Source organism: Myzus persicae, unplaced genomic scaffold (assembly GCF_001856785.1).
Source record: "Myzus persicae strain clone G006 unplaced genomic scaffold, MPER_G0061.0, whole genome shotgun sequence".
NCBI lineage: Eukaryota > Metazoa > Arthropoda > Insecta > Hemiptera > Aphididae > Myzus > Myzus persicae.
Window position 1 is genome coordinate 61,843 of NW_019102436.1, and position 26,765 is coordinate 88,607.

The following is a 26,765-nucleotide window of genomic DNA, read 5'->3' on the forward strand; positions in this document are numbered from 1 at the left end:
ATATTTTTATTCACTAATTTAATGCTTTACAAATAAAATACCTCGGTAAAATTATTTTTATTTCATAAATAATTTGAACTCAATAGGTTAAAATGAAAATTAAATTATTTAAAGTGTTGTATTACACTACTATGTTCTGTATTAATTGAATTTTAATATACATTTTTAAAACTATATTTACTCATATTCATTATCCATGGATAATATCTTACGCGTATGTAAAAGATACAAACTTGTTTTGTTGTTTTTAAATAATATAATTAATATAACTATTTATTTTTTGATTTGAATATTATGTCAAAAACTCAAAACTAAGTTCCAACCAATATTACACACGTAAACACGTTCGTAATATTCATAATTAATTGATATAGGTGCTGTATGTCTGTACAGCTGTATGCACTTACTATTTATAATAATATTAAAAGTACCTACCTGGCTACCTACCGAAGTTTATCATACACTCATGAGTCGTGACTCATCTTATTGTAAAGTATTTTAGGTCCATTCACACTAATGGACAGTCGTAAAATGTATACGTTTATTACTATGATACATGTTATATTGACAGTGATTGATGGTAGTATAAAATATAATTTGAATATTAATTTTATTGTCCGTAAATGTTAAGTGAATGTTGTCATTTAAATAAAAATATGTACTTATGATGTATTATAATATTTAAACATTTCCCTACACATTCATTTTGTTGCCTGATAAAGTTAAGTTATGTTATTTGCAGGCAAGGTATTTACTGTAAAAATCTTATTTTGTTTTAACTTACATTTTATTGTTGCGAGCAAGATATTGAAAAATAATTTTAAAATAAGTCCTTAAAAATGACTTGTATATTAAAGGTATATTAATATTAATTTTATACTGAACAATGAATACGAATTGTGTGCCTTTAAATTTTTTATTAAACCTATACATATTTAATCGATAGGAATTTACGATATAGATTTCAAGTGTCTTATAAACTCTACGGAGTAAACTGAGCTTCATTCAGAATCGTTTTTTTTTTCAATAATCAATATCAAGAGTCCAATGCTTGGTCTTTGTATCCCGTTTCACTCCTTTTCCAATTCAAACAATAATATCTGTATTTCAAGAGCTGCTCGAAGAGAAGAGTTTTTTAAAATTAGATCCTAAAGTGAGCTCAAACTTAAGTCCAAGGATACACTAATATTGTTATTAATAAATTAGCAGTGGTATCTTAAATTTGTGGGAAGCTTAAGGTAACCGTCTAAACTTTTGAATTTATCAGGATCCTTAAAATGTTTAACAACAATTTACAAGATTTACGTAATATTATATTCAGTCATTTGTTAAACCTTTCAGTATAAAATTTGGTTCAGAAAAATCAAAGATCAACCAAGCTACAAAAAATTGCAATGTAAACCAGTAATGCGACTACCTAAAATCATGTATGAAAACACATTATATTTAAGGCTGAATTTAACTGCAATGAAGTTTCAATTATTTCTACATATATTGATCTAATAGCTCATTAAACATTAACGCAATAAGACGGATTGATTACTTAACTATAAAAATGTCGTACCTAATGGTTTTTAATATAAGTTAATTATTATTATTTTTTGCCCATGGCTATTTACATACTTGTATACTATTTAAATAAAAACGAAAAAAATTAGAATTTTTAAATTCATTATAAATGAATAAAAATATGATACTATATTATCTACAAAAGAGTAGCAATACAAATAACCATAGGAACAAAAAAACAAAACAAAAAAAAATTGACATATTATACTTCACAATTATTAGAGAAAACATAATATTGTATTTATTTGAGGCATGGGAGTGAGTACCGAAAGTATTTAATTATAATTTTATAAATATTACAAAATGTATATCACAATATGTAGGAACCAAAGGCAACCACAATTAAAGAAGCATTAGCCAGATGGCAGGAAAAAAACAAAATACCACTCGCAGAAGCTTTATATGTTGGTTTGCAATTCCAATGGCCACCAATTGAAAAGATGGATGCTAACTTAGGCGCTTTAAAGAATTGCGAGTAAATTTAATTTAAAAAAAAAGAATAGTTATATTTTATTTATGTTAACAAATTATTAATTTCCAATAACTTCGGTGTCTTTCCTTTTTTTTGAGACTTAACTGGACTTACATAATATTAGTATTTGAAATATTCTATATATAATTCATTTTCAATTTATATTTTTCCTGGTATGTGTATTTTGATATGTGTTGCAGAAAATTATCATTGAGCACAAATTGTATCGAAAAAATAACTAGTCTTGACGCTTTAAGAAACTTAAGAGTATTATCATTGGCACGAAATAACATAAAAAGTTTCACTGGGATAGAGAAATTGGCTGATACTTTAGAAGAATTATGGATATCTTATAATTATATTGAAAAACTGAAAGGTATTATGGGCATGAAGAAACTGAAAGTGTTGTATATGGGTAATAATTTAGTCGACAGTTGGAATGAGGTGCAAAAACTTTTAAAATTGGAAACTCTTCAAGAGCTAGTACTGACCGGTAACGGTTTTATTATTCATAAATTTTGTTGTAAAAATGAAATGGGATAATTTTTTTTAGGTAATCCAATACAAGAGTCTATGGAAGAAACTATTTGGCGTACTGAATGCGTTAAGAGACTAACGCAAATATCAATATTGGATGGAATTCCTATCATAAGAGAATAAAAATTATCAATAATATTATGTGATTCGATTTTTGGCCACGAAATATTAAACTAAATATATTATTATATTACAGAAAAATCACTTATAATTTACAATTGAATTATAAAAACGAAAACAAGATATTTTTTATTAAATTCTTAAAGAACAAAATACCTACTCAATAGGTTTGAGTTAGGTACCCCGTACCTATCATATTTTAGCCCCGATTTAATATGTTTTTTTTATAGTATAGGCGTATAGCCTATTGTGTTTTTATCATTAATTTATTTTAGAGTGTTATACTATACTGTTTGATTGTTGAATAATAATAATAATAATATTTTATTGTAATAATAGAAATATTTGCACTATTAACAGTTCTGTAAATTTGTTGTGCTTGGCATAAAATCGTTGTATTAATTTTTTTTTAGTAATTCACCGCCTTAATTTAAATGTTCAACTAACATTGTTATTAAACATGTAAAATATCGAACAAATTTAAAATGAAAAGCACATTAAAAAATGTAAGCTATTAAGTAAACCTTACCTAACTGATGGATTTAATAAATAATTGAGTTTGAAATTATATTATCTATAATTTATATTGATTTAGATCACAGGTTCTCAAATTTATTTCATCCATCGCCCACTTTGAGAATAAATCATTTTCTAGAACCCCTCAAAATGTTTTAAACTTACCATCTGCGGACTCGGTGGTGTATTGAAGGGGGACGGGTGTGCTAGATCCCCCCATTTTAAAAATGTTATAAATTAGTGTTCTTGTAGTGTTAAAGGGTTACAAGGAAATAAAAAAATTATGTCCAGGATTTTTGAAAATGTTTATTTGGTCACATCCAATAAACGGTACACTATTACACTAATGACTAATTAAAATTTCTTCGGGGCTTATACCGGCCTCTGGGAGACTATCAACGCCTACAGGGGGGTGATATCACCTCTTTTTGAGAAAGTCTAATTTAGATGGTGATTTCAAAGTCTAAGACAAGTCAACCTTGTAATATTAATGAAAACTGTACAAAAGTGATTGAAGCAATAAAATATTTAATACGACAAGATCAGTATTGTACGTTTGTGACTACAACTTTGCCAAGAAACATTTGCATTTCATGGATATAGTTAAATTCTACCATCCTTCAATTGGTACTTTATCTCGATAAACTAATGATATTTATTTCTTCTCTGAGGAATAGTCCCCAAGCCTCTGCTGGCTATATCTCATAAAACCTTACTTTACGGTGACGTGAGGTCTTGCACTCCATATGTGCTGAACTCGATAAATGAAAGACAGCAGAAAAGTCGAACATTATCGTTAGCACCTCACCGTCGGTCAGCCTTTCTTCAAAAATCTAGATCCACGGTAATAGCATCAACCAGAAACAACGCAATCATAAACTCACCTCCGATCTAACTGCCGCCTCTGGGCTACACGATTATAGGTTTCTGATAGATGTTATTATTGCAATCGTGATAATTTTTTTGTAGCTGAGTTCAATGCATTTAAATGCAAAATAATATCTTGTTTTTTAAAAATGTAAATTATAACTGTCTTAAGTTCAGCATTGATTTGAAAAATTGTCTAGAAATCTACCACCGAAATTAACGCAGTATGCTTGTGTGTACACTAAATTGCCCGAATGTCCGTACTAATTTAGTAACCCAGTTATACCTTCGATGTCCTTATTTTACCTGAAACCTAGCTGTCTAGTCATATATTGAGTACCTAATGGGTTTGGCTTTGAGTGATTAACTATTATTAAAAGTTTTAGGAATATGCTTATAATTATCTTCTTGCGTGGTGGGTTGTGTCGATTGAGGTAAAATTAGATTTTTTTCAGTGTATATGAAAATTGCCAGGTTTTAGCTAGGGACTAAAGATTAAAGAATATTTATGTACAAATATATTTATGAAATCACGGAGAATTTTAAAAGTGAGGCAATTTGACGATCGCAGAAGTTTTAAATGAAAAAATGATCAACCCATGGACCAGATGATATATTTAACGGTTAACAAGTTTCAGAGTCTTATATAAACAGCAATGTCAGTTAATGAAACCGATGGTGATGTAATAACCTGGTAGTCGGTAAATAAGTCCATCGAATTCCCGAATAAAATCAGACAGGAAGGTTAGGTTAGTTTAGATTATAAAAATAATATACTCAGGTAGAAAATGATTCAATTCAGTAGGTATTTAATTAATATTATGAAAGTGCATGATATAAAATGTAGGGAAAACACTACTAAGTATTTATTAATGAAAATTTCTGAAATATAGTAAATAGCTATGATTTAATAAAAGTATAACTTACAATTTTTAAAACGAAATCGATAGTACATTATATTTGATATCGAAGATTAACTGATAGTAAATAGGTAAAAAGAACCAACATTTTCAAGTCTAACTATAATGTTAATAGTTAAGTTAAAAATAATTTAAGGGGTATTCAATTTTTTGAATGAAGAAAATTAATTAAGGGGCTTTATCCTGGTAAAAAAGGGTGTCAAAATTTTCCTCTAAATATTAATTCTTATGATAAACTGTAATACGCTGCTTACATTACATCTAATATTTTGCCTATACTTTAGCCAGAAGATTCTTAACAGGATTTCGGTAATAGATTTCTTAACTTTGTCGAAGTATAATAATTACTGTTAAGATATTATTGTACATGGGTAATTGGCATACATATAATATACGTTTAAAATGTTTCTAATACTTTCTATCATTTTTATTACAGAACAATTATAAGTTATAACCTATCATAACCTATGATATATTTTACTATGAATCAAATTTAAGAAATAGTCATTGAATAGTTCTTAAAAAAAAACATAAAAATTGAGCATATAGAATAAAAAAAATTGTTTCATATCTATGTGACATATTTAATCACACCTATGTACGTGAAAAGTATAAACAGCTAATATTTAATTCATTTAAACAGATTATGTTTAAGCATTAATTTCTTGAAATACTAACAAAAAAATATAATTATTGATAGGTATACAGTCTTATGTGAAATTAGGTACTGTGTTTAAATATGACAATAATTGTTTGTGTTCCCTGTTTCGTAGTAGTTTGAGTTACATCAGTTGGCCTTTCCACCTTCTATATAGTGTAACTGTGTAAGTATATGATTTTGTTCCAAGTGGTGAAGACAATTATTTTTTGTCCTATGCTCTCTGCTGAGTGCAATGCTAATTGTTAAGTGTTATGAGTCGTTAATAGGTACTCACTCTACTACATTGTTTCCTTATAAATTCTATTATAGTTGATCAATATCGATTTGTTGTGCATAAAAAAGAGCGATTACACATTAACTGCGGGACAACAATCTGATGTTATACGATTATAGTGACAAAATATACTCTTGTAATACACTTGTTGTACACTTGTTCACAAATAATAACTCGAATATATAATTTATATTATTTTGTGTTATGCGTGCCATATCTAGGTGCACTATATACGGTGACCAGTGGGGTACACCTTTGTCCTCATAGTGGGCACTTACATCATATTTTATTCATCACACAGTCATTTCGTGTTCAATTATGACGAACAATGGACTAAACAGGTATCCAGCGGTGTCATTTAATTAAATATGGAGTAGGTTATTGTTTGAAAACCAACTATACACCGGTAATCGATTGAAGAATAATAAAATAATTTATTGCTTACAGTGTTTACACAGTTAATAACAAATTAAATAACATCAGTTATTTGTTTGCTAAACATCCACATTCGATAAACTGCATATAGGCTTACCACTAACGCCGAATGTTATTATATTTCAATTATTGTCCAGAGCGACTTTTGGGATTGCGACCGCATCTATACAATCGCGTTTGTGGTTATATTCGGCTATCGGTTCAAACACGAAATTATTATGTTTTTATCGTTTCTACAAAATCGTTAATTGGATATGACTGGGCGATAGCCGAGGCCGGTGGATTTAACTGTACAACGATTGCTATAGTCTATCTTACATGTCCTAGATAAATCGAAAACGCGTTAAAAGCCAAATGGGTTTTGTTTGGGTTTGGCATTAGTGAAAGCGTCTTAACGAAACAATAATAACATTAACTTGGGATTTTTTCAGGGACCTTATGTGTTCCCTTATGTCTGGAAAATAATAATTTGTCATCGACGTTGTTGTGTTGGTTATACTTAGATATATACTATCTAAACGTCACGTATAGTATTGGTTCGATGTATGTAGACGCCGAGGGTGACACGTTCAGATCAAGTATTCAAGTCACCGAAGAGTCGTACACAATAATAAAAATAAGAACAAAAATAATTAATAATAACAATAATAATTTTAATAATAGAAATAATAATAATAATAATAATAATAAATAATAATAACAAAAATAATACACAAAGATAATTAAACATAGGTATTCATTTGCACGTTTACTTGTAATCCCTTCTCTCGGGTGTTCGGAAGGATTCTGCGATTAACAGTGATATACAAATGAGTAATGACTAGATAGGTACGATTACATCATAACACAGAACAGCTATGTTATCCAGTGGGGAAAAATAATACTATAACAATCGAAACAATTTTGTAACGTTTCGAAAACATTTTCGAACGCATTATAAAAAAAATAATTGTCCGAAATATTAGAAATATTTATCCGTAGACCCGTGTCGTGTAATAATTTTGCCGTTATAAGTCTTTTGCTATATGTATTTAAAATATTTTCAAAATAAATTATAAAAATGCTCCGTATGATTGACATTGTGGTTGGTTTCGGATCGATGATAAATCTGCCCGGTCGGCAAACTCTGTTGGGCCGGTAAAAAACAGACTCGGGGCCGCCTACCCGATGGACAGTCGGACCCTGATGGGTTGTATTATTTCCTTGGGTGGCCGGCACACGTTTCTTCCGGTTTCCGGACAGCAAAGGTCGGGCAGGCAGTCCACGGTGGTCCTGCACTTCCGCGGGAACAGATCGTAACGCTTGGGCGGCGGTGGGCTGCACTGCAGGTACCGCGGCCTGCTGGACCGGAGGCCTGTGAACACGATCATCGTAATAGTATTGTCACTGTCGATTCTGCAGCAGCCACCTGTATTTCGTACCACGTGGTTGCAAAATTTTAATATAAAATTTGCCTCCGGAAAAACATTAATACTCAGGTATACCTACTACGCTGGGTATACGGTCGGTACCCAAACGGCGATACAGTGGTTACTGTATTTTCCAAGTGTACGATGTGTACTCTCTTTTTTTACCAAATTGTTGAATGAAATATTATGGATCTAAGACATTTCTGATACGCTTAATGACGGTTATGTCGAACATTTCGATGTACCTATCTACTGAAATAATGGTCATAGTATATAGTTTCCTATGGTTGTTCTATTTTATGCACTAAGGATAATGTGGATAGCGAAATTTATTAAAATATTATAATTGGAATTGGAATACCAATAATTATAGCTAATGGTTAGAAATGAAATAAAAACTATAAATCTGATTAAATATTTGGTCTAATTTAACCTAACCTATAATATTATGTGTTTACTTAAGTTACGCCATATACGTTTTAGTTACAGTCCATATAATATGTTCTTAAGTTCTGAAACTGTACCTGTTTATAATTCATTTAACTACTTCATGTTATTGAATGTATTAAAATAATCAATTGTACATAGTTATAGTGATCAAAGTTGAGTTTATCAGAAACTACGAATTCAAATTCTAATGCATCGACATACTCCAACAATTCACTAACTATTAAGATTCGTGTTTGAAAACAATTTTTTTTCACCCCAGGATACTTTGTAGAAATCTAAATAGGTATTTGGAAATAATATGGTCGTTTTGTAGTATACTAGAAAATTCTAAAAATCAAAATTTGACTAAATGAACATCGATAAATGAGTACTCTTAAATAATCAGAAGTCTAATGGTTATACACGACAAATCAATACAGAACTCTGGGGAAAAGATTCATAGTAATACTGGTGCAAGCAACTTTAGATAATACAAAATTCATAAAAAAAATATCAACCAAAGTCCGCCTTTGTATAACTAGACGATATAGAAGAGTTTATTGGCTTTATACATTTATATATTTTTTAACGTAAGTGATTTTAAAATATAAACAATCTTACAGGAAATGCTAATTCAGTTAAATGTTTTCAGTCATTTTTTGGTAAATTATGTGTTTTTATAATTTTTGTCATGCGAACGTATACGTCGTTGACGGAATAGTAATATTATATAATAAAGATTATTTTACGAACGCGAAATGAATAATAATATTCAAGAATTCATTTGCATGAATTTAAGATAATAATACCATAAGTATAGAAAATGAGTAAACATTTTCTACACATTGCATTTTTCATCTAACAACACTACGTTCCAAATCCTTTTTATATACGACTCAATATTGAGTAGATAAGTAATAATTTTATCAAAATAAAATTTTGAAGATAAACTTTTTTTATAATACTGAGAACATATAGTCTCTCTGAGAGTCTCCTTTTGAGACGCTTTTAGTAGCACGAACATCGTATCATATCATATTTTTTAAATTGGCTGTTATAAATGTCCAAAGGCTTATGATAGTATGCTAGTTTCTTAAAATCCTTTTTTATAGTATTCCAAAAATTAATAGAATGTAGCACATTAATTAATAGAACTATATAATACCTATATGGTACTTTTGTTATTTTCACAACGTAACTTCTATTGTTGATGTTTTATAGATAAAATATTACAATGATATGTAAATAAATTCCGTGAGGTTTTGACACACGAATGGTGAATAGTAAGCTCAGAGTTAATTGTTTTGTTTATAATGAGTAATGACTAACGTCGTAATTTTAGGTGCTTAAAAAAGTTACGACCACACGATTTTGATTACTGTGTCCGATTTACGTCCCTCTGCGAACGACGATTTTTAAGGCCCGACACGGTGGTGGTTGATTTCACGGCAAAAAGTCGTTAAAGCTGTTTTTATTTTTTCAATTGCATTTTTAGAACCGTATTTAGACCTTATAGTTTATACCTATTATTAATATGTTCAAGTTAATTCACATGCGTCAAGGTTCGATAGTATACGTAGGTTAGCGTTTGAGGGTTATTTGAGAGTATTGCTAAAAATGGTTTATTAGGATGTAAACAGATATCGCCACACCGATCACAATAATTCTTTATTTGGTTTGAATGTTTTTCAGTTCAGTCTGACTTGAAGTACTATTATCATTATAATTATTCTAATTATTATTATGTTATATAGAAGGTTCTGACTATTGAACAACAATAGATCATGCTTATTTAGTATGTCATAAGATAGCAGTGAAAGGCCGCTGTGCAACATTTTTGGAGTTCAAAACACAACAATTAATGGGTATGCATACGTTTAGCACGAGTTTTTATGTTTTTGCAATTTATCGATTTATATTTATCTTAATTCGATTTCAAAAAGTTATAAATAGTATTAAAATGCTCCAATCTCAATCTATTCTATACATTATTCAATGTATTGAATGGAAATTGATTTTTGACTTTTTTCATTATAGTGACGACGTACTTAAGCTGAAACATACAATTTATGTATTGCACAACAGGAATCAGAGAAAAGAATTCGAGTCGATCACTTTTAATTTATCCCTAATATATTGAACTCACTGAATTCCTTAAATGTTCTTTAATATCATTTACTTTATACTGAAACAACATTTTTTTTTTAAATGATGGGAAATTTACATATTTTAACTTATCATAAACAATTTGAATATATGGAATTATTCCAATAAGAAAGTTCGGCAATATTAAAACAAACAAAACTGTTTTGAAAGTAATTATTAAAGATTCTAAAATAAGTGAGTATATAAACTTTATTGTACAATTTTACCCGATTAGAATTTTAAGAAAAGGTTTTTATTTCATTAACTTTTATAGAAAAAATTAGTTTCCTCAAAATGTGCATATTATACCCTATAAAGTAATAACTCGTATATGTAAAACGTATATGTAAATTGTACAAACAAATCACTACTTACAGCTAGCTTGCCATTGTCTATGGTAAGGTATATTTAATTTTATTGTAATTAAATTAAACATACATTAAAAAAAAAATAATTATATCATAGTTTGTTGTAAAATAATTGTTTGACACATGACACATGGCTATTATTTAGACGTATTTATTTGTTACTTATTTTATCATGAAAGCTGATGGATATTATAGTTTATTATTTTTGGTTATGGGTGAAATATTATAGATACATCAAATAATAAGAGTTTCAGTAATATTATCGTATCTGTTCAGAGTCTTACATTTCATGGGTTGAATTGTAATAAATAATAATTTATAATAATGTCTTTGATGTTTCTTAAATATCATATACCTACGTATACTCAGATGCAGAGCTTTTCGAAAATATGGATTCATAATAAACTTTATGTCAAAGTTTGAAAATGGAAATGGAGCTTTATTTAATTTAAATTGGATTCAATAGTGGGTAAATGCCGTTTCTCAGTTATCGTTTATATAGAAATGTAATTAGTATCAAAGTTCAATGGTCTAAAGCAGCACTCCGTTTATAACAGGTATTACACAGCACGAGTGAATATTACAATACCTACTAATTTATTGTAAGCACTTATTACTTAGTTTTTTTTCAATTTCTTTTGATCAATATAGTTGAGAAATTTCTAGTGCAAGATTTAGAAAATTCGATCTTTTTGAATTATTATTTAAAAATAGAACTCTGTTTAATTCCTCACAGATGCATGCATAATATTGTATAAATATTTCGTTGTCGTTTTTTCTGTTTAAAATGTTCAATTAAGGTTAAGTTAAGACATTTTTTTAAAATTATTAAATTATTGTGAACATTTATGTGTATTCATCTCGGACTTCAATATTAGCTGTACATTTTTTTTGAAATTCCCAACTAAGTGGATAATACCTATACTTTTTGAAATTATAAGAATGAATAAATAACATACTTAAAAATGTAATTATTTAAGATACAGCATTGATAATATATCAAGACATTTAATATCTTTCATTGTTGTTAAGGTATATTTTATAAAAATGTATGTTAAAATACAATTTATTTTTGCAATAAATTTAATTTATTTTATAACAACAAGTTAAAATGAATAATGTATTTTGAAATTTAAGAAGTATAATAATATAACACTTCATATTTTTGTATCTGATTGGTGTAATGTCAAAAGTGCAGTAAGATAAACAGTGCTTTTCTCGTGTCCTTTTTACTGCGGTTGAACTCCTGGCAGTATTAGTCGAGTAGGTACTAAAACTAATCAAAAATACATATTAAAAAATATGTTGATAATATGTTTTTATTTATTATCGTGTTGTAATTGAAATATAATATAGTCTTTTGAGAGAAATTGTACGTATCAGTTTAAGATTGTTCTGAATTTATTATTTAACATACAATCAAACATTTTATCAAGTATAATAATTACATCAATGTACTATCAGTTTTTAAATACGGTTTATTAATTTTATGTATTGTAAGTACTTACTTTTTGCGATGGTTTTCATTAAATCGTTTCTCCAACTTGGCAAAGGAATTCGACAATATTTTTGACCGTTCAGTCCTCCGTATCCACAACATATCCTTGGCCAGCAGTCTCTATCTGAGTCACAATGTTGCCGAGGGAAAACTGGAGGTAATTCGAATCCAGGGCATGATTTATTGTTCAGTTGAAAAATATTTGCTGAAATGAACCCACAAGTGAAATAATGTAGGTAACATTAATAATAATAATAATAACAATAATAAACATGATTTAAAAATGATATGGATCAGATAAATTATTAGTTGTCATTATTAAAGATAATCAGTCCATAAAAATAATAAAGTTATCTTTCAACTATACATTTTATAAGAAAGTGATAAATATTGGAATTTGTTTCATTTAGAATTTAAAATTTAAATGTATTCCTGTTCACATTGGAGTGACGGCACACTGGATGGTTCTTCTCCTACGCCTTTGAGCTTTTTTTAATGTAAATAAATGAATGCTACACTTATCCTGAATGCATCACATATTATGTGTAGTTACATTTTAAGAATTTTGAATAATATGATAAAATCACTCATATCAAAAGTTTCTAATTAGAAAACGAATAGTATTGGATGACTCGTTTGAAATACACAATAGAGTTTAAGCAAAAGTGTATAGAATAACAGAATAACAATAATAAATAAATTGTAAATGTTAAACGTTAATTTATTTTATTAGAAAGAGTGCTCTAGAGCGCTTAATTTCTTGAATATTATTTATAATTTAAAACGATGGAAGCACCGAAGGTAATTCTATGGATACATTTTCACTTTTTATACCATATTTGAAATTTGTTTACAAATATTTTTACAGTATTATGTTGTTATAAGCTAATACATCTTATCTATAATGTAATATAAAACGGATAATTGGAAAAAAATAATATCCTACCATGATCCGGGTTTTCTTGTTGGAGGGAAAATAATATGTTAGAATGTTATTATTATTACTATTATTATTATTTGTTATCTGAATATTACTGCAGTACCGTACTTTTAAGATGGCTAGAGTAGAGAACTACTTAAACGTGTTAAGTATGTATAAATTTGTAACCACTAAGTATATTATTATGAAAATTAGAAATCAGAATACTTAAGCAGCTCTAATTATTTAAAAAAACAAAAATTGATTAGACTGGGTTCATACTTAAAAGAAATATTTTGAATTGTAAATGGACAAAAAGTTTATTGTTCATCACTACTTATTAACCAGTAGCGTGTTTTCAACTTTTTTTCTGGGGGGATTGGGGAAGGATAATTTTGTTAGTTCTAACATTTTATCAGTATTTTAAATTAGAAAATTGTTATTTATTTATTGTTATACTTCACATCTTTGTATGAACATCATCTATATTATATTATAATAAAATGTCAAATTAAAATGTCAATATTTTTAGCTTCCTATCCTTTTTTTTGGATTCTGGGCGGGGTGTGGTCCAGGGGTACTGAACCTCCCCGTAAATACGCAACTCATATTGACTCAAAGTATTCGATATTGTTAAGTGAGCACAATGATTTTATATTGATTATAATGATTTTATCCACCAAAATTTTAAAAATTATGTAGTTAGGTAATATATTTTAATACTATTTGAACGCGATTCTAAATTTCAGATAATAGTGATCTCAAAGTTATTTATTTAAAAATCGTATACATTTATTATCTTGACTTAGTATTTTTTATATACTATTATTGTGCACTTTATCGTTGTTTAATGTAACTTCTATTTCTTAGAATTCTTTTAATATTAATGACTGTTATTGACTAACTGTTTCAATAAAAGTGATATAAACAACATGATTTAAATAATATACTGGAAATATAAAATAATAGACAATTGAAACTGTCTTATAATCCTATTTCATGAATCAAATTAAATTTAAATTTGCTAAAATATTTTGAATATTAGTCAAAAAGGAATTGTTTTTAGTGTATTTTTTCAGATATTAATGTTGAAGGTAGTAAAAATCACTTATATACTTGAGTTGTATAGGTAGAGTTTATATTATATTAATTAGAGACAGATTTGAATTTTTAAGCAACGTTTGTAAACTTTCAGTAGTTTCTGATAAAACAACAAAATTCTACGAGTTCTAATGAGATTTATGACAAAGTGTTATCACTCTCCGTTGTAAAAATATACATGAATTCGCTATAAAATAATAACAATTTTATTCTCAATTTATATTTTCATAATTTGTATCTATTTATTAATTTATTAGTTTTTGTGACATTGTTCATATAAAAATGTGATAGAATTTAGTGAAACTTTTACAACTTATTCTATCGCTTAAACTTTATTTTATTTTAAATTATTTAAAAATTATCAACACTTCAAAATGACTTCAAAATAGAAACAGTAAATCAATTAGCCACAAAACATTATAAAAAATTTCACTCTAAATTACAGTCTCACTTTAACCCTTTAATCGCTGAATTTGCTTCCAACTCACTTTTTAGTAATCTCCCACGCCGCGCCGTCTACAGAGAAAATGGTGTCGTGATTTATTAAATGATTGATCGTTTAAACCATTTACTTTTAATTTAATTTATGTTAAGTTAATAATTAATAAATAAATAAAATAACGTTGGGTTCTATCACTGGATGGCCTCCCTCCTCATGTGTTCAAGTTGTAAAAAAAAATATTTTCTATGTATGTGTTCAAATTTGCTTATTATGCCTTTTAGCAGAGATTGTAAATATTCTTTTTAAATAAAAAAAAACCAAAAAAAAAAAGTTATCAAAACGACATTTTATCACGACTAATCAGATATGAAATATTTGATTAAAAATGTTATTATTGTAGGTAGTTTAATAAAGAAACGTCAAACGTAACCTTAAATATTAACCTTTAAAATGCATGATTTAAAAGTATCAAACATGCGATCAATCATGATCAGTGGCATACGTGGCATATGGTTTAACGGTATTTGGTTTTTGTTGTTATTGTTGTTAGATTGATCGACCCGTTATGAAAAGAGAAACAAAAAGCATTTTTATTGGCAATACTTAATTTACAAGTGTACATACTACATAATATGTCCAAAAAATAACTAAATACCTAATGTATATGTAGGTAATTATTAAGTTCCATTTAATAACAATAATTTAAATACTCGACGATTTATATTCAGTTGAAATACGTTACTATATTATTAAGTGTGTAACATTTATTACCAGGGCAGTCTGACATAATACAATTCAAGCCAATAGTTTTTAACTAACAAATATCTGTACATCAGGAAAAAATATTTATTACAACAAAATAATTGATTATACCGTTAATATTATTATAGCTTTTGATCTAAATATTAAATAAAATATAATAAACCAGCATAATATTAACAATACATTTGACATGCAATCAACGGTTCATTTTTGTTAAGCATATGATTGCCTGTGCTTTAGTCAGCTGAAGTTGAGAACCTATAGTATATGATTATATTGGGTAGTCTCTACCAATTTTCGGGCCCAGTGGTGGTAATCTGATAAGGAAAATCAATAAAACGAAATTTGTGGCTTAGTGAGCGGTGGTCAATCTGCGGAAACGTTCTGAACGTACCGGCTGGTTTTGCTGGTTCCCGGATGGGTGACCACCTGGAATTTTTAGCAACAAATTCCTTGCCACACGTACAATATGTGTTCTAAAACCAACCGTTCCCTCCTGCAAACAGCTAATGGCCATAGTTGTTAGCCTTCAGTTCAATAAAAAAAGAAAAAAGTTGACAACAAAATATTAATTGGTACCACTAATAATGACATTGTTGTTTCGTTGCACAATCCACACTTTTTATTTTTGTTAAGATATCAAATTCTTAATTAAATATGTTTATAATAAGATAATCCTTAGCATAATAGTTTAAATATATATATAGACGTTTTGCATGAATTGTTTTGAGATTTCTCAATGATGAATCTCTGGAAAAAAAAAACCCCTTAAAATAGACTTATATTATTATTGTAAAACCAATAGTTTCTTCTTTTATTTATTACACACACAGTCCAAAACTATACAACTACAGGTCACTGGTGTACTGAACACATGATGTAATTTGATTTTTATCAGTTTATGACAAGAGTATTATAAAAAATAAGGTTTTTGCATGTATTATTATTTATAAATTAATTTTCAGCCAATAATTAAATAATGAAGCCTGGTGAATTTGGCTAAATATTTGGTTATTATTCCGTAGAATGTAACTAGTTAAAAATTAATTATAATGTATCGTTTGTTAACTAACTCAATACATTGTTCAAAACGTGTGTTTACAAATTATATTCAGTATGTGTAAGGAGAAACGAGCCAATTAAAATTTACGGATTCCTTACTTAAATTATGCTTACTACTTAAATAAAATATCAAATGAAATTCAAACGAAATATGAACAAATGTTATTATATACACTATACGAAAGGGAAAACCTATTCAATAAAGAAAACCGAAATCCCATTATATTTTATGCTTTTAGTTGAAATAATTGTTTAAATAATATGGAAATTCACATTATATAGACGTGTCAACATTTTAAATATTGTTTTTTAAATATTTTAAAGTTTTGTTCTAAGACGAAATAAAACATTAGTACAGTGTAGGCAGACAAATAATTACCATTAGTTTGAACCACTTTATAATAACATGTATCAGTAACATTTGAATCAAACATATTACTATTGAGTACCCACAAAGAACCAACGGTTAGCTGATATTGGTGATATTTAGACGTTATATTTTGAACTCTGCAGTTCAGATGAAAAATAGTCCTAAATAAAATCCTATAACTCGAACCCCGAAACATTTCCTGTATGCACGCCATAAAGGATATCGAAAGCAAAATAAAATGAATGGCACAAAAAATGCCCCTAAAAGAAAAAGGTTTACAGTAGTCAAGAAGTGAGGTAGCAGATTTCCGTTTTTTTCTACACTGAAAACTACGTACTATTGAAACTCAAGAAGATGGATATATCGGTGGAAATTTTTGATAAAAAAAAAAGTACGGGAAATAAGTGAAATACGTAAGATGAGGTTGACGCGATGGGTGGGGGCGGGGATCGTTTGGTCATGATAGATCAAAAGGTGACGGCAGCCGTCACAACAAAAAAAAATCGTCGAAAGTCACGCGGAGGTCGTGAATTCCACGGACTTGTGAAATCTAACTATATGCTTATATTATGTCGATAAAATAAAACTTTTCAAAGTTCATAGAATATTTACGAGTCTGTTGTGAACCAACCAACAATAGTGCGGGTGAGATCTCTTTACCTTAGATTTTGTAAACACATTGAAACAAGTTCAAGATCACATTATTACGTTGTAGGTGTATTGATTTCAACAAACGGAATGTAACACACAGAAAATATTCGTTGTGCTTGTAGTATTATCGACAATTGCACAACGGTATGAGATTATTATTTTGGTACAATCATAATAATTTAATAATATGATAAATGTGGACAGTAATATTTCGGTTAGAAAATTCATAAAAATCACTATAAAACATTAAATGTAATGAAAAAATTGATTTACAATACAGTTACAATACATGTTCTAAGGATTAAAATTATAACAATACAATTGTATGAATACGAACAGTATTAGTAAGTGTCGTATGTTGCTTCGATTATATTTTTTCCATGTTTTCAAAACGTTTTTAATTAAATTAATTGTATACATCAAAGTTATATCAATTGCAGAGGGATTTATTCAACTTAAAAATACAAATGCTCAATTCTCGTCTTACATTTAAGTTACAATATAAAATTATAAAATATGGATTGCGCAAGGTACAGAATTGATTCTGTGTATATGTGTAATGTCTGTTAAAAAAAAATAGAAATCCGGACGAATTTACTCAGTTTGAGTGTGCGGAACAGAAAATATGTCGTTGCGAATTCATTATTTTAATAGTTGTTTTGTACCTTTGTAAGTTGACTGAGGTCAACATAGGTACCTGCATAGTTTCTTTAAAATGTTTTCAAAGTAATGGGTTTTATCCGGGAAATGTCATGGACTTTTAAATCTTCTTAGAAAACTACTGAAAAAATAAGAAAGTGGTTTTTTTTTTGGACGGATTCTTAGGAACATTATTATTCTCTGAGACGGCGGTGCGGGGTAGCTTACGTACGTTTTTTGGTGGTTGTCCAACTCGTCGATGGGACGGCGTCTTGTCCGTCTGGTTCACATCTACCTCCGTCACAACTCAGGTCTACATCCTCTAGGCTGTTGATTGATAGGTCGTCATCTATAACAACCAAGACACGAAATATATAATAATTAAAAAAATAGTTATAATGGCAAAATCCGAAATTGTAAGTCCTAGGACTTACACAATGCCCAAGCATTTTTAGCAGAAATTGATCATTTCAAAACTGTATTTGGCCATTTGTCCTAATTTATAAGGGAAGTTAAAGATTTGACTGAGTCCTTTAATGTATGTTTTAAGTAAACGCCATACCCGCATGTGCTGTCAATTTGTTACAACTCTTTACTTAACAGTTATCAGAGCAAGATATAGATAGGTGTGTATGAACTCAATATATTTGGAGAGGCCCTCCCCCATCCCAAAAATAAGGACAATTTATTTTTTATTTATTAAACAGCATTAATTGATTTGTCACATTAATCTAAATGATAAAATAAAAAGATGTCCGATAATATTCTAAGTAAGATTTTTAACTTTTTAAGGAAAGAAAAATTGGAAAACTCGGAAAAAACTGAAAGGGTTTTTTTTCATTTGGATTTTTGTATAGGTATAAATGGTTGCCATAGGTTACATAGTATAATATAACTGATCGGATATAATAATTTTAACTTTAGTTTTGATATTCGGTCACTTTATATATTTAACCTTCGTTGGTTTATCCAGAGTTAATAGACACAATAACTATTGGAACATTTTCAATAAAAAGTTATTTCAACAGATTCCACGAGACTTGGAGAGTCAAGCATGATTTTTTTTTCAGCTCTCAAAGAAAGAATATTTTTTTTGTTAATTTATGTGGTTACTATTGGTTTCATCACTATAACAATTAGTAGATAATATATTGTAAATACATTTAAAAATAAATATATTTATAAAAAAAACAAATCCTTAGCACCTGAAACGCGGCACAGCTAGTAATAAGCTAGTAATTTAATAACCTAAAATTTAAATCGGGTACCTAACCTAACATCAGTTCCTTAATAAAAATACGAATTTCTTAGACATTAGTTAAGTGACTCAAATTAGTAAGTAATACAAATTATTATTTTATTTTAAAAATAAAACTTAACCATTTAATTTTCGAAGTAAATCCAAGTCGATTGTACATAATATACCAAGTCGTATACAGATAATCGTTTATTGGAGTTTTCGATGATATTGTTACGATCGGATAAGCCGAGGCGCTCAGCGATTTCAATCTTAAAAAAATGAAGTTTTAACTTCTAATTTATATATTTTTTTAATACTACGTGTAAATTCAAATTACATAAAATATTCAGTATTTACTTTTAAATAGTTTAAAAAAAATAGAACACCGTAAATCCGACTCTGCAACATAGTATGACAACTATAGAAAACTATTATGTAAATAGTATTGAACGGTGGTCTTTTCGGTGGTCGTTGTCGTTGTTGGCTGTGACAGTTTATCGTCGTTGATGCATTCTAGTAATACTTAATAAACTTTAGAGAAACGGAGATCTTGGCCAGGAAGACCGTATAATAAGACAAAATGTGTAGGTACTAGATTATTATTTTTGAGAAAATTGAAAAATATCATTAAAATTTACATTTCTGAAAATGTATTTTTTTCAGTTATTCGCTAACAATCAGAAGTTTTATGTCGATATAATTTTTAAACGAGTGATTCTGGACATGTTTCCTACTCGAATACAACCTATCATGAGACCTAAACTTAGTGTTTGCACAAATGTAAAAAGAAGAAACATTTTATGAATAATTAAGATTATACCTATAATAGTGACAGTAACAAAAAAAAGATAAAAATACATTAGATAAGAAGTGATAATAGAAAAAAATGAGTGGAATTTGTCAAAAAAAAAAAAATAGACTTAATAATTACACGAATAACTCGACGAGGAGTCATAAGCAGACATTGTAAACATCAGTTAATGAAGTATAATATACTCGTACGAATGTAAAATTGTATTTTTACAAATATTAAACAATAATAATATAATATAATTATATTATATTATAAGTGATATTATATAATTTAATGTCTAGTAATGTGGGCAAGTGACTAATTGACATACAATTATTAGGGTGCAAATATAAATTATCTAAAAAAAATATTCCTTGACAAAATACTGAACTATAATAATATTGCAAAAGATATCTTAAAAAAATGTCCCGAAAAATTAAAAACTAAGTAAGAAAAATGTAGTGAATATAGGTAATATAAAATTTAGATGCATATAGTACGTTGTATTTTGTGTTTCATTATAGCACTGGCCAATCAGATAATATTTAATATTTTTAAATAATAAACTTCAATGGTTATCGACGAGTGTTAATTTTTATCTTGAGAAACTTCGTTTAACTCCAACTGAAGTCACAGGATCGAACATAATACGTAATAAAAATAGAAATATTATTAAAATAAATTATGTTTAATTATTTTCATTTTTATGTTTTCTGATGTATGAAACGAATTTTGTGCTTGGAAAGCTATGTTTTAGAACATTGAGAAAAATTTACGATTTGCATTTAAATCAGCGTCATCCCTAGTAGTTATTTACTTTAAAAATAACATGTCATACTCGCTTTGTCGCTTCGATATGAATTTATGATGCAGGTAAAACTAAAAATATACACCATGTTTAAATTCCAGATTAGTAATTAGTTTTGAGAATTTCTGTTTTAATTTTCAAATTTATGCTTTGAAATTTTAAATGTATATAATTAAGAATATTTTAAGATCAAGGTTACTCCGGGCCTCTACACAGGTTTCTCTTAGCGGGGTCCAGTAAAGGCCCTTTGATATTAAGTTAAATAAAATCACGAAAATAAAACGAAATAATATTGACGTAAAATACTTTGCTTTAATTGTTAGCGTTTTGTGCAATGAAAAAAAAAAGAATTGTAATTATCTTAAATACGCGTTGAGCCCGATAATAAACGATAGGGACCTAATAATAATAGTCACGTACCGCGTCGCCCGTCGGAATAATTTCATTTTTTTTATTACTCGACGGTGAGGTTAGAGTTTTCCTGGCACGCGACCGACCGATTTCCCCTCGCTTTTCCAACCGCAAAGTCGACGATAATAAAATATTAAAGTTACAAAAAAATATTTAAAAAAATACCGTGTACCGTACCGTTTTTTGGTCGTATTTCACCTCCGTTTTTCGCACCGACCGCGGCCCGGACGGCCGGCAGCAGCAGCAGCATGGATAAGACGAACCGGTGGCGCATAGTGTCTGAGCATTCGGATGTCACTGCCGGTAATCACTCGAACACACACGCACTACTCGTCGGCCATCGGCGGTTACCTTTCCCTCCACCCGGTCGCCAGCGAACGCAACAACAACAACAACAATAATAATAATAATAATAATGAATATTATAATATTATTGTCATTAATATGTTATCGTGTGCCGCGGTCGTCAATAAACGAGACGTTACGGATGTGCTACAGGGTGATCGTCGGTTTTTTTTTTTTTAAATCACTATTATGGGTGCGGCCATTTATAGTTACCTACTCTGTAAATTTATGTGTTTTTGAAAAAGTATCGCGATTGTACTGTAGAGGATTTCATGTCATCGTCACAACATGTCTTACATTTTTATTTATTTTCTTACTGCGTTTTAAAACTATTTATAAACGAGGCAACATGCACTTTTTAAATTCATTTTCCGAAACATAGTAATGTACTGCTCTGAAAGTTTTGACGCATACAAATCGAATAACGAACACAGCTGGTGTAAGCGCTTAAATTTTGGATGAGCGAAGCGAAGTGGAGGGACATCCCGCAAAATGACAATGATACTCCGCTCATCATCTAAAAATGTAAACACTGTCGACTAGTATTTTGGAATTCCATTTTTATAATTATTTATCTTTCTTATCAAAATCACCGTTTTTTTTCTAAACAATTGGTGTTTCGGTTTGAAATGATTTCAAAAATAAAAATTACATCTAGCCATAGAAATGGACTATAACCGTTCACTGATAAAAAAATCACCTTGTATTTCACTATACACCGTGCGTATGCATTACGACGTCATGCATTATTCGTAACGCACTGCATTGGTCAGGTATACACGGTATTTACCGCCGGTGGTGGGGGCTATCAGGGTTAGACAAAACTACGACCGAAGTTGTGTCTCTACCGGGCCATACCAGCCGTGGGTCGCGGTCATCAAGAGGCTTATTCAAGGAAAAACTGTACAATTTACAATATCACAGCTTCATCAAGTAGTTGAAAATTTGATTTGTAGTCTGTGTCGAATATTGTTCCTGCAGAGATGACAATATGAATACAACATTTAAGTTTTGAGATTTGCACCATGGCACTGATAAGCTTTGGTAGCGTTTATCAAAATTATAATACATTTATAACAATGAAATTATGTAGGTATGTAATTAATTTTCGCCAGTCCCCGAGCATCGCTAGGGCAATGATGGATTTCTACCAAAATGTATCTTTCTATTTTTCCATCAACACTAATTTTTTTCAAATGAGATATTGACCATATTTTCACCAAAACAATTTTTATATTGTTAAAAAAAAAATGTAATATGCTATGCACTGTACAGTGCACAGTATACGCAGTTTATTTAAAATAATATCAAATATTGAAAAAAAGGTATAATTTATTATTTAGTTCCATGTTTTAATAAAATCATTTTTATATTAAAATTGTATATTATTATTATGTAATAAAAGTACTCTGCACCGTTACCCACGACGTTGTTAGTTGGTTGAATAAAATATTATAATATAGACAGTAAAGCATTTGTAAAAACTAAATAATATATTTTTTTTAATATAACAATACATTTTATAACGTAATTTTTTTTTGAATAAAAAAAATATGTATGGGTATATTATAAGTTTTTATTGTTTAGTTGAAGAATAAACTTTCTAATAATTTTTCTTTAAATACAAAATTAATAATTGTGCTACAACAAAACATGTTCTTAATAAATAAAAATTAAAAAATAAAATATGAATGTAGGTGGTATGTATTAAATTTAATATTTTTTTTTAACTGTAGTATAAAATATTATGTATTTTTAAATAATTCTTTGCTTTAAATACAGTAGAACCTTGTTAACTCAGTTTCAAGAGATTGACAAAAATTCGACTTATCGACATTTCAAGTTAACGAGGAGATTCAATTTATGAATAAAATTTAAAAATGTGAACCAGTGTTTACAACTCTGCTGTTCAACAGTTATCGAGTATGTTATTGTAGGTAACAAATAATAGATTAACTTTTTAATTGACTAATAGATGTGTTATATTTTAATTCAATAATAAATCATGGCATACAAAAAACGATTTTGAGTGGTGATATACAGCCATTACAGCACATTTGGATAAATGATCGAATTTAATAATTGAAAACAAAATTAATAAAAATTTCATGGCTGTAACTAGTGTAACTTTCACTTTTTCTTTGATTAAGGTAGAAAAACTTGTTGGGAATCTTCTGTTGACATTTTTAATGTTAGTTATGAAAAAAATGTTGTATGAATTTCTAATTGAAAAATTTACAAAATTAACCCAAATGTTGATGAAAAACAGAAAAAAAAAACACTTAAAATTCTAATAATTTTTTTGTTAATATTTTTATTATACATATTATGATAATATACAATTTATTTGTGATATTTATTTACTTATTATATAGGTACATACGAGTATATTTATTTTTTGTATTTATAATAGGTACTGTGTATATAGCACGTATTATTTTCTAAGTATAAAATCTGTCATTTTTTGATTGTTTATGGGTAGAATCTTCCAATACAACTATCTAAAATATGGAGTGCAGAAAATATCATGAACTTCTGACTGTTGCTGGGCGTATCTTTGAAGTTGATGTATATTACTCTCAGCTTGGGCCCGACGGATCGAAGGTTCAACTTCAAAAGGTTATACTTTATCTAATCTGTCACATACATTCAAGTTACTGAATCATAATACGTGGCTGGTACAGGATAATGAATAATGACTTTGACATACCTATTGAACAATTTGAAGTACCAAAATAAATTAACATGTTGGTACAATACTGAATGATAATAATAAATAATAATACTCGAGATATTGAAGTTATTTTATTTTCAATGGTAAATATTGAATTAGATTTGTTCTAATTAACGTAACATTTGTTTATTATTATTAACAATATTCACACGGACAACAACATAATAATTGTCTACAAAGAAATAGAAATACATCGAGAAAAAGTGTTAAGGAGGAAACACATAATTGTATCACTATTGTATTGGGAGAAGCCAATCAGTGTTAATAATGTTCTGATTAAAAATTAAATCAATTGAATAAATAGTTTGGTTTTTGTTGCTCATATAATTAAATTTATAATAAATCGATACTCGATTTTGAGAAATAGCTCAATGATCATATTACACGAACCTACTTGGCAAACCAAAAAAAAAAATTTAAAAAAATAATGTCTATTTGTTAATCCCTTCGTCGAACCTTTTCCTCCGCGTAAACACCACTGGACTGACTGATATAGGTACAGTAGGAGAATGCCATTTGAAACAATAACTTCAATTACAAAAGGCATCGCTTGTACATGTTTTTTTTCTTTATTTATTTTATTTCACTCCTATGCTTCATGAGTCCGCCATCAAGTCACACACCGCACACTGCACAGATACCGGGGAATTATATGGGATCATCGGTTGAATTTCGCGGATTTAGTTTGAAATTTATACGCGTGGCGGTGGTTGAGAGTGAAATGGAATTAGGGACAATAAACATATAGTACCTATATACAATATTATGTGTGTAATATGTGTGTAAATACAGAGTTGATATTTGTAAGGCGATGAATCCCATGCGTTTCGAACACCTCCCTATCAACAATTCACCCCCCCCCCCACACTTTCCACCATCACTACGAACCCCTATGGCGGATAATAATCAGATTCGCCATATTATAGAATGGGTTTTCAGACGATTCGACACTACTCCACGCACGGCAAATGGCTAACTAAATATAGTCCAAAGACGACTGTAGTTGTAGGTGTAGTGTTTTTTTTTTTTTAATCGTTTAATTAATAAATTATTCTCGTTCATTTAGGTAACAATAATCCATGCACGGACAACAGTGAAATCAAATCCGTCCGCGATCGTCGGTCGAATTAAGTTTTTTTGTAATGTCATTTCAAACCGTCGAAACAATACCGTGCTATTTTTCATTGCGTAGGCGTCGTACGGTTATTGTGGTTAAATTCAGTTTTCGTGTTCAGAAACGTCGTTTTTGATACCTAATTAGCAAACTTTGAAATTCAAACAAGGAAAATGAATTAATTATTGTTCAAGCGGCTGCTTTCTACCTATGTATGCGAATTAGAAATATTCACGGTGAATAAAATCTTTAGACCCAGCTTGGTTAATATTATGGCGTTTCTATTTCGTAAATAATTACAAAAGGAGTTTTGTTTTTATTTTGTAATAATATAAACGAATTTTTTTCTATCATACGAATGCGTACAGGCGCAATATTTGGGGTGTGGGGGGCTTGAGGGTGATAAGCACACACAGTTTTGAAATTAGCACCCTCGTAATATTTAAGTATGCCATTCTAACTGAAAAAAATAAGAGACTCCACAGCACCCCCAGGTTTTTCATTGGAATTGTGCCTCTCCGCATACATCATATCGAGGCTCACGAAGTCCATCTATTATAACAGCGTGGGGACTTGCACAAGTTTATTTTAATCTGCAGCAGTAAACTGATATAATTTATTTGAAGCTCATTGTGATACCATAAAACCGGGACCTTAAAATTCCGGGACGGTTTACTGTGTACCTGTAAAAGTTCGTGAAATAACCTAAAAGTCGAAATTTTTACAATCGACTGTACCAGCGACTGCAGTCTTCTCGGTCTTCGCTATTATATACGCGTACGATATGGCCCATTATTATAGCAGACCGCGTCAATGCTTGCTTCAGTGTACATCGTGTGTATATAATCCACTCGAGAGATGTGTACAATAATACTATGTTCGTGACATTTTAGTTATTGTGCGAATTTGTAGTGTGTTTCACGGGTGTGGCGGTAATGTGTGGTATTTGAAACATATTTTAATTTCGTTTTTGAACTGAACATACGACAAGTGTGATGGATAGTGTTATTTTTACTCTGTCGTTATTCTAAAATTGCAAAAAAAAAAAAATAATAAAGTGAATTTGCACAAAATCTAAAAATTAATTTTGGGGATTCGCACCACATAAGAATAGATAAAAGAGCATTATGTAGTATTCTATTATTATACCTATT

At 29.1% G+C, this 26,765-nt stretch overlaps 2 protein-coding genes across 3 annotated transcripts; one reads left to right on the forward strand and one right to left on the reverse strand.

The window, feature by feature from the left end:
- Positions 1-1,886: 1,886 nt before the first annotated feature.
- LOC111032153 (dynein light chain 1, axonemal-like) lies at positions 1,887-2,701 on the forward strand. Its single transcript, XM_022312384.1, is given in 3 exon segments — positions 1,887-2,044; positions 2,242-2,534; positions 2,595-2,701. Coding segments are annotated over 3 exon segments (558 nt in total).
- A 4,302-nt stretch (positions 2,702-7,003) lies between these two features.
- LOC111032148 lies at positions 7,004-21,744 on the reverse strand. 2 transcript variants are annotated; one of them, XM_022312378.1, is made up of 4 exons: positions 21,596-21,744; positions 18,399-18,515; positions 12,231-12,425; positions 7,004-7,725 (listed from the first exon to the last, which is right to left on the reverse strand). In XM_022312378.1, the coding sequence occupies exons 1-4, from the start codon at positions 21,690-21,692 to the stop codon at positions 7,532-7,534; spliced, it is 603 nt and encodes a 200-aa protein (XP_022168070.1). In that variant the 5' UTR covers positions 21,693-21,744; the 3' UTR covers positions 7,004-7,531. The 2 variants fall into 2 exon arrangements, with proteins under 2 accessions (XP_022168070.1, XP_022168071.1); XM_022312379.1 differs by lacking the exon at positions 7,004-7,725 and adding an exon at positions 11,829-11,998 and having other exon boundaries at positions 21,596-21,740.
- Between the last annotated feature and the right edge of the window lie 5,021 nt (positions 21,745-26,765).